The sequence below is a fragment of the Tasmannia lanceolata genome, unplaced genomic scaffold, assembly GCF_043159265.1.
Source record: "Tasmannia lanceolata isolate RefF3 unplaced genomic scaffold, GAP_Taslan_0.1 ptg000013l, whole genome shotgun sequence".
In the NCBI taxonomy this organism is placed as follows: domain Eukaryota; kingdom Viridiplantae; phylum Streptophyta; class Magnoliopsida; order Canellales; family Winteraceae; genus Tasmannia; species Tasmannia lanceolata.
In genome coordinates, this window is record NW_027518690.1 from 11,889,175 (window position 1) to 11,906,205 (window position 17,031).

At 48.3% G+C, this 17,031-nt stretch overlaps 1 protein-coding gene across 1 annotated transcript; it reads left to right on the top strand.

The window, feature by feature from the left end:
• The first annotated feature begins 1,684 nt into the window (after nt 1-1,684).
• Nucleotides 1,685-16,311, top strand: LOC143890970 (purple acid phosphatase 15-like). Its single transcript, XM_077395635.1, has 7 exons — nt 1,685-1,958; nt 3,527-3,718; nt 13,038-13,119; nt 13,483-13,700; nt 14,770-14,957; nt 15,265-15,546; nt 16,125-16,311. Exons 1-7 carry the CDS (start codon nt 1,685-1,687, stop codon nt 16,275-16,277), a joined length of 1,389 nt encoding a protein of 462 aa, XP_077251750.1. The 3' UTR covers nt 16,278-16,311.
• The last annotated feature ends 720 nt before the right edge of the window (nt 16,312-17,031 follow it).

A 17,031-nucleotide genomic window follows, 5' to 3' on the forward strand; every position in this document is an offset into this window, starting at 1 on the left:
CCCATTGACCAATGCGGCCAAGAGTAAATTAGTTCCCCGCCAAGTGTAAATTCCTAGCTCCGCCCCGATAATGATACTCACCAAGGAATCCACTTCACTTCCATTTACTTCCAGATCACCCAATTTTCCACACCACTCCACTTTGCTTCTAATCGACTTCAGTTCACTTCACTTCCAAGGATTGCAACTAAATAAAGCTTAAGGAAAACAATCATTTTAGCTTTTGGGCAGCCATCAAACACCCATCAAATCAAAGGATTTCTATGCCTATGGTGGGGAACAACATAACAAATTTGGGGTTTATTTAATCCTTGTGCAGACTTTCCATCTTCTCTTTATGACAACCTTTGATGTTGTATTAAATGAATTTCTATATGGTGCCCGACCGTCAAGTACAATCAAAGCGGTACAACCCTTGGTATTTGATCCAACAGCCGAGCACTTTTTAGGAGTATGCTGTTGGATCAAATGGTACTACCATCGTACCAACTTCACAGGACTTGACGGTCGGCCACCATATAATTTCTCGTATTAAATATTATCAGAACAAAATTGATGGACATTAGAAAAGGAGATTTTTTTATTGTGTGCGTGTGGCTGTATAGTCCAATATTTTTCAAAAAGTACTACAAGGCCCACTTCATAGATCAGACGGTTAGGAGGCTTAGGATCATCCAATGGGAAAGATTTTCGGGCACAATCTATTTGTGTTGTGGCCCAACAAATAAATGGTTTAGATCATCCCACGAAGTGGGCCGTACAATACTTTTTTGAAAATTAGTAGACCATGCAGGCAACACCATATATAAATATTTTAGAAGAGATAATTTCAAGATAAACTTATATTTTAACATTTTCCATCTCTAGTGAATAGTCTCAACTAACTTAGGGTTGAACCATTAGCTCAATAGTTGAGGCTTTGTATCTGGATCCCAGCCAGCGTAACCTACCCCAAAAAACTCCCAACTTTCTTCCTCTCTACTCATTTGTCAGTACCATGGTATTCAAATCGCGGTTTCGGAAAGTGTTTCGGTCCTTACCGAAACCAAAATTTCAAAATTTCGGCTGAAATATGACGAAACCAAATAAAATAATATTTTATTTCATACAAAATTTTTACTGAGATTTCGTGAAAGTATTAAATAATGGAAAAAATCGAGTTTTTTGGGGTGAAATTCTTTAAATTTCAGGGAAGAAATTTTGTATCGTTTCGGGTGTACCAGATTTCGGTTTCCGTCTCGACTGAAACCCGAAATTTAAAACCATGCTCAGTTCAAGGAAGTGATATATTTGACCCATTTTCTCCCTGGGGCCACCTCCTCCCAGTGTATCTCTTTTTACACCCGAAGGGAGTGATCCAGGGTAGAAAAAGAGGCCCATATATCATTTCTCCCCAGTAAAAGCGACTGTAACGAAAACAGATTAAAAAAAAGTGCCCCAATGGTCATAAAAAATAAAGAGAAGAAAGCGATTTTGTGTCTTAAAAAACAAACAAATCTCTCTCTCTCTCTCTCTCTCTCTCTCTCTCCTATAAAACTTCGCCACCTTTGTATACTGTCTGGCACAGACCCAAAAAGAAGAAGAAGAAGAAGAAGAAGAAGAAGAAGAAGCTCAACATTATTCAACTAAACTGATAAATAGTTGAAAAATAGGTTGAGGCCAAAGGAAAACCCAAATGCCCAAAATGTCATCTGCGTTTCTGTTGTGCTTCTTTCTTTTCGCCATCTATTCTCAGTTTTTTAACGGCGGTTTGTTCGTAAGGGGAAGGATTCCGTCGACCCTAGACGGTCCGTTCGTTCCCGTTACCGTTCCGTTTGACAAGAGCTTGAGAGGGCACGCCGAGGGTTTGCCGGAGACTGATCCACGCGTGGCAAGGCCGGTCAAGGGTTTCCAACCTGAACAGATCTGTGTTTCTCTTTCCGTTAATCATGACTCCGTTTGGATCTCTTGGATCACAGGTTTTTTTATTCTTCTTTCTCTTTATCTTATGAATCTTCTTTTTTCTTATATGTTGTTGCTGAATTGGAGATGAGATATAGGTGGTGGATTTCTAACATGTTTGATGTGTTCATTTGGGTTTGTGATTTTTTTGAGAATTTTATGGATTTTTAATTAAAACTGTCCCATATTAGGCTGGGTCCCACCTAGGCCCATACCTAAGTAGGCCCTCCTACTCAGGACTGTAGCATTTCCACCACGCTTCCGCATCCGCCATCCTCTGTGGGCCCACTTTGTGCCAACTTTCACTCTGGCTTTTTTTTTTTTTTTCCTTTCCAGGTAGCCCTTTCTACAGGTTACTCATTCTGCGGTGGCCCACTCTATGGCAACTTCACTCTAGCTTTTTTGTTACGAGGTAGCTCTTTCCATGTAGTCCTCTCTGTTGCTCAAATATGAGCCATAGTAGCTGCTCTAATACTAAATGTTAGGTACCAAAAGCTCTAGAACTGATGGAATGCTCTAGGCTAGGCTCTTTAAACCTGTCTCATACTAGGTAGGGTCCCACCTAATCCAATACCTATGCAGCGTCCCCACTCAAGACTGTAACATCCCTTTACTATGTTTTTGTTGTTCTTCTCCAAGTGTGGACACATCCTTCTGAATTACAGTGTAAGTGGAGGAATTCAAATGTAGGCAACCACTGCCGGACTGATGGTTCAAACTAAACTTTGATGGAAGTTCAGTCGAAAATCCCGGTAAGGCGGGTATTGGTGGGATTATTAGGGACGAAGAAGGAAACACCATTATGACTTATTCGGGACCGGTGGGGATTTGCACTGCTAACGAAGCAGAGGTATAGGCGTTATTAATGGGTCTGCAATGGTATGAGAATAACAATCTTGGACATTTGATTGTTGAAGGCGACTGCCACCACCATCGCTTGGGCTCAAAGTCGTTGCTGTGGACCATGGCGATTTCCTAGTACCCTTGATGCGATTCGGGATTTGGTAAGAACAATAAAACCTCAACTATCGCATCAGAGGCATACTGCTAATACCAGGCTGATGAACTGGTGAAAGGGGGTGTGGACCGCCCGACCATGTGTATAACTACTCTCGACACTCATGTTTGGCCATGAACCATGTATTTACTAGGGATGTGTAATGGCTTATATGTTTGGATGCCTTGCACATTTTGATCCTATATTTTGGGGGACCTCTTGTCCCCTCTATGTAATGTTTTCTTTTTGATTAATAATAAACTTGTTACCTTTAAAAAAAAAAATGTAGGAAACATCAATATAAAGTGTAGCAGCAATGCCCACACATCTCGTGCTCCTGATATTAAGATGCATTTTTGTGAATTTAATCTCCCCGCCCTTGATTTGTGCTGACTGTGATGAGCATGAATTAATTGAGAAATTTGTTATTATATACTGATTGGGTTTTTGTAAATTTAGAATGGGTGAATTAGGAAAACGGGAAATTGTGATTTGTTTTGAAAATGTGGTGGTGATTTTGATATTACGGATTCTATGGAACTTGAGTCTTTGGATCATTAATGCTTCTGCGCTGGTATTGAATTACAGGGGAATACCAAATTGGGGATAACATTAAGCCCTTGAATCCCGGAACTGTGTCGAGTGTTGTTCGGTATGGAATGATACAACATCCATTGGCTCATGAGGCTACTGGTCATTCACTTGTTTACAGTCAGCTTTACACATTTGAAGGACTCCAGAATTATACTTCTGGAATCATCCACCATGTTCGCCTAACGGGTATGTTTCTATTTTGATTGTTTACAGGAATTTTATCCTTTTATTAGGTTTTGTGAGCATTGCTGAGAATGGTACCTAATGATCAGAAATGAGTGAATTCTACAGAGGTCCAAACTATCTTCTCTCTCTCCCTCTATATACATATAATTATGTGTCTTCGGTTTTTCTTCTATGGTATTTTTCTAATTATTTGGATTTAATTTTCTTTTTGTTTTCTTAAATAATGTTAATCTAGATGAGACATTCAAAAGCAAACTGTCACAAGCAAAAATAAAATAGATGAATCGAGACACAGTGTTAGGTCTAAAATTGGTAACAGGTTATGATAGGGCCGGAAAGGCTGATCTGGGCCTGAAGGGCTGATCTGGACCTGAAGGACTGATCTGGACCTGAAGGGCTGATCTGGACCTGAAGGGCTGATCTGGGCCTGAAGGGCTGATCTGGACCTGAAGGACTGATCTGGGCCTGAAGGGCTGATCTGGGCCTGAAGGGCTGATCTGGACCTGAAGGACTGATCTGGGCCTGAAGGGCTGATCTGGGCCTGAAGGGCTGATCTGGACCTGAAGGGCTGATCTGGGCCTGAAGGGCTGATCTGGACCTGAAGGGCTGAACTGGACCTGAAAGGCTGACCTGGGCCTGAAGGGCTGATCTGGACCTGAAGGACTGATCTGGGCCTGAAGGGCTGATCTGGACCTGAAGGGCTGATCTGGGCCTGAAGGGCTGATCTGGGCTTGAAGGGCTGATCTGGGCCTAAAGGGCTGATCTGTGCCTGAAGGGCTGATCTGGACCTGAAGGACTGATCTGGGCCTGAAGGGCTGATCTGGACCTGAAGGGCTGATCTGTGCCTGAAGGGCTGATGGAGTCCTGCGCTGTTAGGGCCTGACAAGAAGACAAAGGGTCAGAAGACCAGCCCGGAGCACAAAGGGCTGATCTGTGCCTGAAGGGCTGATCTGTGCCTGAAGGGCTGATCTGGACCTGAAGGGCTGATCTGTGCCTGAAGGGCTGATGGAGTCCTGCACTGTTAGGGCCTGACAAGAAGACAAAGGGTCAGAAGACCAGCCCGGAGTGGTGCTCCGGACGGGCGCTTCGACACTCAAGTCAGTATGAGCAGGAGTGCAGAGCAATTCCGAACTGAGGAGCTTAGGATTTTGGATTTCAGATCTTAGAACCCTCACCTTAGCACAAGTGAAGGCTATTTATAGTGATTCTGAGCCACCTGTCCAGGACAGGTGGTAACACCTGACTGGACCAGGTTTAATGCCTAGTAAGGGCAGGTGGAAGTCCCTGATTGGTCCAGGCAGCATACCTAGCAGGGGACAGGTGTGGGCTTTGCAGTGGTCCCTGTGAGGGCCACGTGTCAACAGCCGATTGGTTGCATATTTTGGACCCCATCAGTTGCCCCCTGGTTCTTCGAGCCATGAGAGTGGCTGGGAGAAGCAAAGAGAGGGTTAAAAACAGCATCTGGCCGGCCTCAGACTGGGCCTGAAGAAACTGCGGCCGGACAGGGGCCTCCGGGCGCCCTGGTCTGACCTTGAAGTTTGCCCTGAAGGAGCACGGCCGGATAGGAGCCTCTGAGCTATCCAGTACGGCCAAATTTTGGAACAGAAGTCTGGCCGGCCAAGCCCTTCTGGGCGGCCTGAAAGGGCAGAAATTGCGCTGGAGGCCTGTCCGTCTAAGCCTTCTGGGCGGCTCGGCCGGGCAGAATTTACACTGGAGGTCTGTCCGTCGAAGCCTTCTGGTCGGCTCGGTCGGGCAGAATCTGCACTGGAGGTCTGTCCGTCGAAGCCTTCTGGTCGGCTCGGCCGAACAGAATCTGCACTGGAGGTCTGGCCGGCCGAGTCCTTCTGGGCGGCTCGGCCGGGCAGGTCTTTGTCTTCTAGCGAACGCGTCATATCCTTTCCGGCCGATCCCTTCTGGGCGGCTCGGCCGGGCAGGTCTTTGTCTTCTAGCGAACGCGTCTTATCCTGTCCGGCTTAGCCTTCTGGGCGGCTCATCCGGGCAGGTCTTTTGTCTTCTAGCGAACGCGTCATATCCTGTCCGGCTAAGCCTTCTGGGCGGCTCGGCCGGGCAGGTCTTTGTTTTCTAGCGAACGCGTCATATCCTGTCCGGCTAAGCCTTCTAGGCGGCTCGGCCGGGCAGGTCTTTGTCTTTTAGCGAACGCGTCATATCCTGTCCGGCTAAGGCTTCTGGGCGGCTCAGCCGGGCAGGTCTTTTGTCTTCTAGCGAACGCGTCATATCCTGTCCGGCTAAGCCTTCTGGGCGGCTCGGCCGGGCAGGTCTTTGTCTTCTAGCGAACGCGTCATATCCTGTCCGGCTAAGCCTTCTGGGCGGCTCGGCCGGGCAGGTCTTTGTCTTCTAGCGAACGCGTCATATCCTGTCCGGCTAAGCCTTCTGGGCGGCTCGGCCGGGCAGGTCTTTGTCTTCTAGCGAACGCGTCATATCCTGTCCTGCTTAGCCTTCTGGGCGGCTCATCCGGGCAGGTCTTTTGTCTTCTAGCGAACGCGTCCTATCCTGTCCGGCTAAGCCTTCTAGGCGGCTCGGCCGGGCAGGTCTTTGTCTTCTAGCGAACGCGTCATATCCTGTCCGGCCGAGCCCTTCTGGGCGGCTCGGCCGGGCAGGTCTTTGTCTTCTAACGAACGCGTCATATCCTGTCCGGCCGATCCCTTCTGGGCGGCTCGGCCGGGCAGGTTTTTATCTTCTAGCGAACGCGTCATATCCTGTCCGGCTAAGCCTTCTGGGCGGCTCGGCCGGGCAGGTCTTTGTCTTTTAGCGAACGCGTCATATCCTGTCCGGCTAAACCTTCTGGGCGGCTCAGCCGGGCAGGTCTTTTGTCTTCTAGCGAACGCGTCATATCCTGTCCGGCTTAGCCTTCTGGGCGGCTCATCCGGGCAGGTCTTTTGTCTTCTAGCGAACGCGTCCTATCCTGTCCGGCTAAGCCTTCTGGGCGGCTCGGCCGGGCAGGTCTTTGTCTTCTAGCGAACGCGTCATATCCTGTCCGGCCGAGCCCTTCTGGGCGGCTCGGCCGGGCAGGTCTTTGTCTTCTAGCGAACGCGTCATATCCTGTCCGGCCGATCCCTTCTGGGCGGCTCGGCCGGGCAGGTCTTTGTCTTCTAGCGAACGCGTCATATCCTGTCCGGCTTAGCCTTCTGGGCGGCTCATCCGGGCAGGTCTTTTGTCTTCTAGCGAACGCGTCATATCCTGTCCGGCTAAGCCTTCTGGGTGGCTCGACCGGGCAGGTCTTTGTCTTCTAGCGAACGCGTCATATCCTGTCCGGCCGAGCCCTTCTGGGCGGCTCGGCCGGGCAGGTCTTTGTCTTCTAGCGAACGCGTCATATCCTGTCCGGCCGATCCCTTCTGGGCGGCTCGGCCGGGCAGGTCTTTGTCTTCTAGCGAACGCGTCATATCCTGTCCGGCTAAGCCTTCTGGGCGGCTCGGCCGGGCAGGTCTTTGTCTTTTAGCGAACGCGTCATATCCTGTCCGGCTAAGCCTTCTGGGCGGCTCAGCCGGGCAGGTCTTTTGTCTTCTAGCGAACGCGTCATATCCTGTCCGGCTAAGCCTTCTGGGCGGCTCGGCCGGGCAGGTCTTTGTCTTCTAGCGAACGCGTCATATCCTGTCCGGCTAAGCCTTCTGGGCGGCTCGGCCGGGCAGGTCTTTGTCTTCTAGCGAACGCGTCATATCCTGTCCGGCTAAGCCTTCTGGGCGGCTCGGCCGGGCAGGTCTTTGTCTTCTAGCGAACGTGTCATATCCTGTCCGGCTTAGCCTTCTGGGCGGCTCATCCGGGCAGGTCTTTTGTCTTCTAGCGAACGCGTCCTATCCAGTCCGGCTAAGCCTTCTAGGCGGCTCGGCCGGGCAGGTCTTTGTCTTCTAGCGAACGCGTCATATCCTGTCCGGCCGAGCCCTTCTGGGCGGCTCAGCCGGGCAGGTCTTTGTCTTCTAACGAATGCGTCATATCCTGTCCGGCCGATCCCTTCTGGGCGGCTCGGCCGGGCAGGTCTTTGTCTTCTAGGGAACGCGTCATATCCTGTCCGGCTAAGCCTTCTGGGCGGCTCGGCCGGGCAGGTCTTTGTCTTTTAGCGAACGCGTCATATCCTGTCCGGCTAAGCCTTCTGGGCGGCTCAGCCGGGCAGGTCTTTTGTCTTCTAGCGAACGCGTCATATCCTGTCCGGCTAAGCCTTCTGGGCGGCTCGGCCGGGCAGGTCTTTTGTCGTCTTCAGATGACCTCATTTTCTGGTCGGCCTGCGATGACCTCATTTCTCTGGTCGGCCTGAGATGACCTCATTTTCTGGTCGGCTTGAGATGACCTCATTTTCTATTCGGCCTGCGATGACCTCATTTCTCTGGTCGGCCTGAGATGACCTCATTTTCTGGTCGGCCTGCGATGACCTCATTTCTCTGGTCGGCCTGAGATGACCTCATTTTCTGGTCGGCTTGAGATGACCTCATTTTCTGGTCGGCCTGCGATGACCTCATTTCTCTGGTCGGCCTGAGATGACCTCATTTTCTGGTCGGCTTGAGATGACCTCATTTCTCTGGTCGGCCTGAGATGACCTCATTTTCTGGTCGGCCTGAGATGACCTCATTTCTCTGGTCGGCCTGAGATGACCTCAGTTTCTGGTCGCCCTGAGGTGATCTCCACTGCTGGCGTCCTCGGCTGGAACTGATCTCCAAGCCACCAGGATGAGCCGGAGTGGGCACTGCTGGCATCCTCGGCTGGAACTGATCTCCAAGCCACCAGGATGAGCCGGAGTGGGCCACTGCTGGCGTCCTCGGCTGGAACTGATCTCCAAGCCACCAGGATGAGCCGGAGTGGGCACTGCTGGGCTTCTAAGTCTGCAACCACCTAGCTGTGAGCTAAGTATGCAAATCTTAGAGTCTTCAAGGTGGTCTCCACTGCTGGCGTCCTCGGCTGGAACTGATCTCCATGCCACCAGGATGAGCCGGAGTGGGCATTGCTGGCGTCCTCGGCTGGAACTGATCTCCAAGCCACCAGGATGAGCCGGAGTGGGCCACTGCTGGGCTTCTAAGTCTGCAACCACCTAGCTGTGAGCTAAGTATGCAAATCTTAGAGTCTTCAAGGTGGTCTCCACTGCTGGCGTCCTCGGCTGGAAGTGATCTCCATGCCACCAGGATGAGCCGGAGTGGGCACTGCTGGCGTCCTCGTCTGGAACTGATCTCCAAGCCACCAGGATGAGCCGGAGTGGGCCACTGCTGGGCTTCTAAGTCTGCAACCACCTAGCTGTGAGCTAAGTATGCAAATCTTAGAGTCTTCAAGGTGGTCTCCACTGCTGGCGTCCTCGGCTGGAACTGATCTCCAAGCCACCAGGATGAGCCGGAGTGGGCCACTGCTGGGCTTCTAAGTCTGCAACCACCTAGCTGTGAGCTAAGTATGCAAATCTTAGAGTCTTCAAGGTGGTCTCCACTGCTGGCGTCCTCGGCTGGAACTGATCTCCATGCCACCAGGATGAGCCGGAGTGGGCACTGCTGGCGTCCTCGGCTGGAACTGATCTCCAAGCCACCAGGATGAGCCGGAGTGGGCCACTGCTGGGCTTCAAAGTCTGCAACCACCTAGCTGTGAGCTAAGTATGCAAATCTTAGAGTCTTCTAGGTGGTCTCCACTACTGGCGTCATCGGCTGGAACTGATCTCCAAGCCACCAGGATGAGCCGGAGTGAGCCACTGCTGCTTCGAGGTGGTCTTCACTGCTGGCGTCCTCGGCTGGAACTTATCTCCAAGCCACCAGGATGAGCCGGAGTGGGCACTGCTGGCGTCCTCGGCTGGAACTGATCTCCAAGCCACCAGGATGAGCCGGAGAGGGCACTGCTGGCGTCTTCGGCTGGAACTGATCTCCAAACCACCAGGATGAGCCGGAGTGGGCCACTGCTGGCGTCCTCTGCTGGAACTGATCTCCAAGCCACCAGGATGAGCCGGAGTGGGCCACTGCTGGGCTTTTAAGTCTGCAACCACATAGCTGTGAGCTAAGTATGCAAATCTTAGAGTCTTCAAGGTGGTCTCCACTGCTGGCGTCCTCGGCTGGAACTGATCTCCATGCCACCAGGATGAGCCGGAGTGGGCACTGCTGGCGTCCTCGGCTGGAACTGATCTCCAAGCCACCGGGATGAGCCGGAGTGGGCCACTGCTGGGCTTCTTAGTCTGCAACCACCTAGCTGTGAGCTAAGTATGCAAATCTTAGAGTCTTCAAGGTGGTCTCCACTGCTGGCGTCCTCGGCTGGAACTGATCTCCAAGCCACCAGGATGAGCCAGAGTGAGCTACTGCTGGGCTTCTAAGTCTGCAACCCCCTAGCTGTGAGCTAAGTATGCAAATCTTAGAGTCTTCAAGGTGGTCTCCACTGCTGGCGTCTTCGGCTGGAACTGATCTCCAAGCCACCAGGATGAGCCGGAGTGAGCCACTGCTGCTTCAAGGTGGTCTTCACTGCTGGCGTCCTCGGCTGGAATTGATCTCCAAGCCACCAGGATGAGCCGGAGTGAGCCACTGCTGGGCTTCTAAGTCTGCAACCACCTAGCTGTGAGCTAAGTATGCAAATCTTAGAGTCTTCAAGGTTGAGCGCTTGTGAAGATCCGGGAGGCAGGTCGGCCCTGCTCTCTGGCGAGCTCTTCGATCCGGTGGTCGATCTGCTGGATCCTTCGCAACACCGGGTCCTCTCTTTCCTCAGCCCGGTGGACGGGCCTTTCTCTCCTTGCTGGCGGGCTCATAGCCGATCTGGACTGACTGGCCGGACTCCTTCGCCGGTGCCGCGATCCCTCTACGTGCGTGGCGTCTCTCTTGCTGCCATTCCTTTGTACGGAGGGAGATCGTGACCGGTGATGTAGGCGAGGCTCGGGGCGCACATGCTTGTCCCGGGAGAGGTGATCTCGTCTTGTAGAGTGACGAGTCTGCTCCCGGGGCGGAGGCGTGTGCTCTCTGCGGGAGCTTCCCCTCCTCTGGGCGGGCTGAGAGGCTTCGGCTGGACGCTGCTGGAGTGCGGTGGCCAGATTCCTGAACTGCGCAATCACAGCAGTCATTTCTTGGAAAAGGGCCCGCATCTCCCTCGGGGTCGGGGTAGGGTCTGAACGGTCCGAGCGAGTCGGACTGCGCTCCCCTGGCGCCCTGACCTCTATCTGCGAGGCCAATCGCTCGCTTCTTCCTTCGCGGGGGGCTGTAGCCCGGGTCGTCCGGGAGGTTGGCACATGCTTTCCGTTTTTTCCTACCATTGCTTAAGTGAGGTTCCGAACAGCTTTTTGTTGCGGGGTCCCACGGATGGCGCCAAATCTGTTAGGTCTAAAATTGGTAATAGGTTATGGTAGGGCCGGAAAGGCTGATCTGGGCCTGAAGAGCTGATCTGGGCCTGAAGGGCTGATCTGGACCTGAAGGACTGATCTGGACCTGAAGGGCTGATCTGGGCCTGAAGGGCTGATCTGGACCTGAAGGACTGATCTGGGCCTGAAGGGCTGATCTGGACCTGAAGGGCTGATCTGGACCTGAAGGGCTGATCTGGACCTGAATGACTGATCTGGGCCTGAAGGGCTGATCTGGGCCTGAAGGGCTGATCTGTGCCTGAAGGGCTGATCTGTGCCTGAAGGGCTGATCTGGACCTGAAGGACTGATCTGGGCCTGAAGGGCTGATCTGGACCTGAAGGGCTGATCTGTGCCTGAAGGGCTGATGGAGTCCTGCGCTGTTAGGGCCTGACAAGAAGACAAAGGGTCAGAAGACCAGCCCGGAGCACAAAGGGCTGATCTGTGCCTGAAGGGCTGATCTGTGCCTGAAGGGCTGATCTGGACCTGAAGGACTGATCTGGGCCTGAAGGGCTGATCTGGACCTGAAGGGCTGATCTGTGCCTGAAGGGCTGATGGAGTCCTGCGCTGTTAGGGCCTGACAAGAAGACAAAGGGTCAGAAGACCAGCCCGGAGTGGTGCTCCGGACGGGCGCTTCGACACTCAAGTCAGTATGAGCAGGAGTGCAGAGCAATTCCGAACTGAGGAGCTTAGGATTTTGGATTTCAGATCTTAGAACCCTCACCTTAGCACAAGTGAAGGCTATTTATAGTGATTCTGAGCCACCTGTCCAGGACAGGTGGTAACACCTGACTGGACCAGGTTTAATGCCTAGTAAGGGCAGGTGGAAGTCCCTGATTGGTCCAGGCAGCATACCTAGCAGGGGACAGGTGTGGGCTTTGCAGTGGTCCCTGTGAGGGCCACGTGTCAACAGCCGATTGGTTGCATATTTTGGACCCCATCACACAGATTTACGTGGTTCGGGGCTACTATGTCTCAACTTCACCTCCATCATGAAAAGCATGTTTTCCCCCTTGGTAATACAATGTGCGGGTTGTACATATATATTTTGTACAAAGATGTGAAATTATCAAAATCCCCTTGTAACCCCTAAAAATTTTTGGATGTTACCAACATGATACAAGGCACTAGCACAACAATTAACAATGCTATTAATAAAGAACAAAATTTCTTACCAAGTAACTGTTTTTATGCTCGATGTGTGACTGAAATATCCTGGATCCAAGATGAATCATTTTGTATGATATATAAAACAGATTTAATTAAAAAAAATCCTCTAGTTCATGACTAAGAGATCAGTGGAAAGTTGCTAGTTTGCCCGTTTTCGAATTGAATTTGTTTATTTTTCAAAGTATATGCCAGTTCGTTCAGATAAACATTCAATCCATCAGATCACAACTAGAGTAAAGCCTCTCCTGCATGCTCCCTGGATGTATTCTTCTGATGTCATATCCTTGCAAAAATTATCGTTGTACTCTGCTAATTACCAAAATGATTAAATAAACTTCTTTTTGTAAATTTGCCTAAACATTTGTTTTCACACTGATGGGAGAAATAAGGGAATAAAAACTAAGAAAGGCCATTAGTTCTGTAAAACATAGACATCCTAGTTTGAAAATCTCATGGTGTAACAATCTCATGGTTTAACAATCTCTGTTTTCAAGATACCTGAGTGCCCCTCAGTGTTGTGTACATTAATTTGCTGAGAGTAATTCTATCCTTGAGAAATCAGATATCGATTTGAGAAAGTTTTCGGAAGATGATGTATTTTCCGAAACTCAAAAACTTTCTTGGTTCCATATTCCAAAGCCACAAATTTGTTGAGATGATTGATTGAAAAAAATTATACTTGTGTAGAATTTATCTTCCATCAATTGGAAAAAAATTATTTTCTGTATTCCAAGCTATTTTGTTATTCTGAAACTTCCGTTGCATATTTTCTCGTCAAGAGGAATTTCTCAAGATCTATTGCACCATGTCCTTACTGTTGTGCTATTTGAGTTCCACAACTCAGTTTCATCTAATTGAAGCTTCTCTCTTCAAACAAGAATATGTTAAAGGTAAACTTGATTCAACAACAAACAAGTTACGCCTAGTTATGATTGTATTGAAGTATGTAAGTAATTTTACTAGAGATATATTGAGTAGGGGCTTGAATTTTGATCCATCTAGTTAAGGAAGACCCAAACGTAAGTCCAGAACAAACCAACACAAAAGTCAGGCCTTCCAGTACATGAATTTATCGATACCTCTGATGGTTTTATAAAGAGAAAGTGTATTTGTTTCTTGGGAGTAGTCAAAAGGAATTTTATAAGCTCCAATATCATTTATCAAAATTGAATGTGAAGAAATGTTTTCCTATCTGAATTTTGCCACAAAATTTTCCACGAAATTTCTTTTGTTATAAGAAACTCACTCAGTTTTTAGAATCCATGAAGTTATTTTTCTATATTACTATTATTCACGTCGTTTCAGGTTTATGCAGCCTTTGGTGTCAGAAGTTCCAATAATGGTGGTAGAAGGAAATCATGAAATTGAAGAGCAGGCAGGAAACCGGACTTTTGTAGCATACAGCTCTAGATTTGCATTTCCTTCTGAAGAAAGCGAATCTTCTTCCACATTTTATTATTCCTTCAATGCTGGGGGGATACATTTCATTATGCTTGGGGCCTACATTTCTTATAACAAGTCTGGTAACCTAACTGTGTGCCCACACTTCTTTTTCTTTACTTATTTTACCTCCATTGTTTGACACATCCAAAGTGCTTACTATGCCATTTCGACAGCTTTAGCTCTAACACTAAAGATTTGAACTCCTTATCATTGGTAGTTTTGGACCAAAAAAATAGTTCCTTGTCAGCATGGGATTGTCATTTTTGCTTTATATATATTTTACTATCAAAGGAAAGGATTTGTTGTAGTGATCATTTTCTGGACTTTTGGTCATGAGCATTTGGTGGGCAGTAGCAAGGATCTTGTGGTTCCATAGCCTAGGCCGGGGATTATACTTTTTAAAGGTGTCTTGAGTCATCTCCTGAGAATTATGCTTTTCAACAAGTGACCCACAAATGGTACAAGGCACCTTTATTGGACATTTGCTCCCAAGGAGTACTTATGATGAGGGTTAGGAAGTTTGAAGTTGTACATGAGGCATTGTGGTGTATGTGTGAAACAACCAATTACTCCAAAAGCTTAAGCCGTTGGAGTTGGCATTATTTAATCTTTTATACTTTAACACTCCCCCTCAAGTGGGGCCCTTTTTTTAGGGTTGGCCTACATGTGGCACATGTGGCTCCTCTTTTGGGTTGGCCATTACATGTGGATTTTAATATCAATGAGTTTTGAACTCACGCAATTGCTCTGATACCATGTGAAACTACCAATTGCTCCCAAAGCTTAAGCTGTTGGAGCCTTTTGGAGCTGCCGTTATTTAATCTTTTCTCTTATTCATTTAATTCACCTGAGGTGGCAGTTCTCTACTGCAAAAGTCAGCCGCAAAATTGCCTAGCAAATCACAAATGGTTTTCATACCTCAACTACTTTCTTAATGGTTAGGCTACTACTATTGTTTGTCTGCTTATAATTGGTATTAAAAATAAATATACTAAACCAAAATCTTATGGATTGTCACCTTTGAGTGTTTACTTTCTTTGGCCACCTTTATCCCAAAAGCTTATCCCTTTCAACTTTAGACAGGATGTGTTAGTTTCATTAACCATGGCTTCTGTACCGAAATAAGCTGATCCCATTATTTTGGTTTAGGTGATCAATACAATTGGTTGGAGAAAGACTTGGCAAACGTAGACAGATCAATGACTCCATGGTTGGTAGCTGCTTGGCTACCTTGGTACAACTCCTACAAAGCCCATTACAGAGAAGCAGAGTGCATGCGGGTGCAAATGGAAGAATTACTCTACTCTTACGCCGTTGACATAGTCTTCAATGGACATGTAAGTGAACAAATCTAATGGAACTTCATCCAGTTGTGATGATTGTTTCTTAGTTCTTACTATGATATGCAAGGCCCTGTTTGTATTGGATTTTAAGAACCGCTTGTGAGTCCAAAACTGATTATTGGACTCGAAATTAAACATAAATTTGAGTCCAATAATTAATCAGTTTTGGACTCGCAATCGGTTTTCAAAATCCAAAACAAATAGGGTCTACGTGTTGTTTATAGATATGCTTATGTGTGTATATTACCTAAAACATGTCACCAATCACCATTTTCCCCCTTTTGTTGGTTATAATTATCAGGTTCATGCTTATGAAAGATCGAACAGTGTTTACAACTATACGTTAGATCCATGTGGTCCTGTTTATATCACGGTGGGAGACGGGGGCAATCGAGAAAAGATGGCGACTATGCATGCAGATGATCCTGGCAGCTGCCCGGATCCTTCAACTGCAACAGACACTGTGGGTGGTTTTTGTGCCCTGAATTTTACGACGGGCCCTGTGGCGGGGAAGTTCTGCTGGGACCGGCAACCTGATTTCAGGGCCTATCGGGAGAGTAGCTTTGGCCATGGAATTTTAGAGGTACTACCACATTGACCTCCCCCTTTCCTCTCTTTGGCTATTTAATAGAGGTGCAACTCGGGCCGGGCTGGGGCAGGTTGAGGCTAACCCTAGTCCAACCCGAGGTAGCATTCCCTCAACCCTAAACCCGAGTCTCGGGGCGAGGAGGGTCAGCCCCAACCCAACCCGCCTCTAAATCTCTCAACAGTCAACCCTAACCCAACCTGTCTAGCCCGCCTTTTCCAAATTGGGTCGGGTTAGGGTCCGGGTTGGGTTCAGGTTGGCCCAGGGCAAAAATAGAAAAACAAATACAAAAATGAAAACGTAACCCTAAATTTTGAAAATTGTGATAAAATTAGAGGGCGGGCGAGCTTAGAGTTAGGTCAAGCTTAGGGTTAGGTCAGGTCGCTCAAGACCTCAACCCTAACCTGACCCAAAATCAAAGCAGGTTGGCTTTTCCCAACACGAGGAAATACCAACCCTACCCGTGCCAAAATCGGGTTGAACCCTTCGGGCTTGGGTTGAGCCCGGCCCAAGTTGCACCCCTATATTTAAGGGGTAACAAAGTAACCAAGAGTAAGTGTAATGGTTATTTGCAGGTAATGAATGAGACTTATGCTCTGTGGACATGGCATAGGAACCAGGATATGTACAACAGTCCTGGTGATCAGATTTACATTGTGAGACAACCCAAAGAGTGCCTCATCCAATGCAAGATGGCTAAGAGCTGGAAATTGCACTTCTTCAGTTAAGTAAAAATTGCTAAGAATGTGTTGTATTGCTTAGGCCCTGTTATGGATTTTGAGAATCCATTTTGAGTTCAAAACTGATGCTGGACAGAATGAGGCGTTTTGTTCGATGTGTAGAATTTATTTTGTACTCAAATTGATTCTACATATGCGAACTAACTGCCAAAAGTTTGCCAAGAATCAGTTTTGGACCCGAAATTGATTCTCTGTTGATGATAATTGTCATCATTAACTTCATGATTACACAGAGACAGAACATGGAACATAGACCAGGAATCTCCCAAAACTATACGAGGAAAAAAGAGCACACTGGGAGGAGTTTGTGGAGTATATGTAAATGTAAAGCATAGAAGAGCTTGTATACAGAGATTGAAGTGCTATCTAAAGGCTGATAGCTTGCTGTTTGTGGAGAATGAATCTGTCTTTCCATTCATGAAACCTACTGCAGTAAGCCATAAAAAGACTAAATTGCAAAAATCAAAAGTGGGAAGAAACGTGTTACGTTTTTGTGTGCGTGTGGGTGGGTGGGTTGTTAAGGGACTATGTGGGATCTAGTGTATTATGGGACATGTTTAAAGGTCCAAGGTCCCAGCCTAACGTGTTGCATCATCTATGGAGCTTCTCGCTTATTGGTTTGTACCTATTGTTTGGTATCAAAACCAAGGAAAAATGCCAGAGCGACCACCACGATAGACTAGGCCGTAGATGGCCACAAACACTGAAGTGTGGTGGAATGTTACGGTCCTAAGTGAGGACC

Coding starts and splice junctions, on each gene's coding strand:
- LOC143890970 (XM_077395635.1), top strand. CDS start 1,685: ATGTCATCTGCGTTTCTGTTGTGCTTCTTTCTTTTCGCCATCTATTCT. Junction 13,120..13,482: donor CTAGTTATGATTGTATTGAA/GTATGTAAGTAA, acceptor ACGTCGTTTCAG/GTTTATGCAGCCTTTGGTGT. Junction 15,547..16,124: donor TTGGCCATGGAATTTTAGAG/GTACTACCACAT, acceptor GGTTATTTGCAG/GTAATGAATGAGACTTATGC.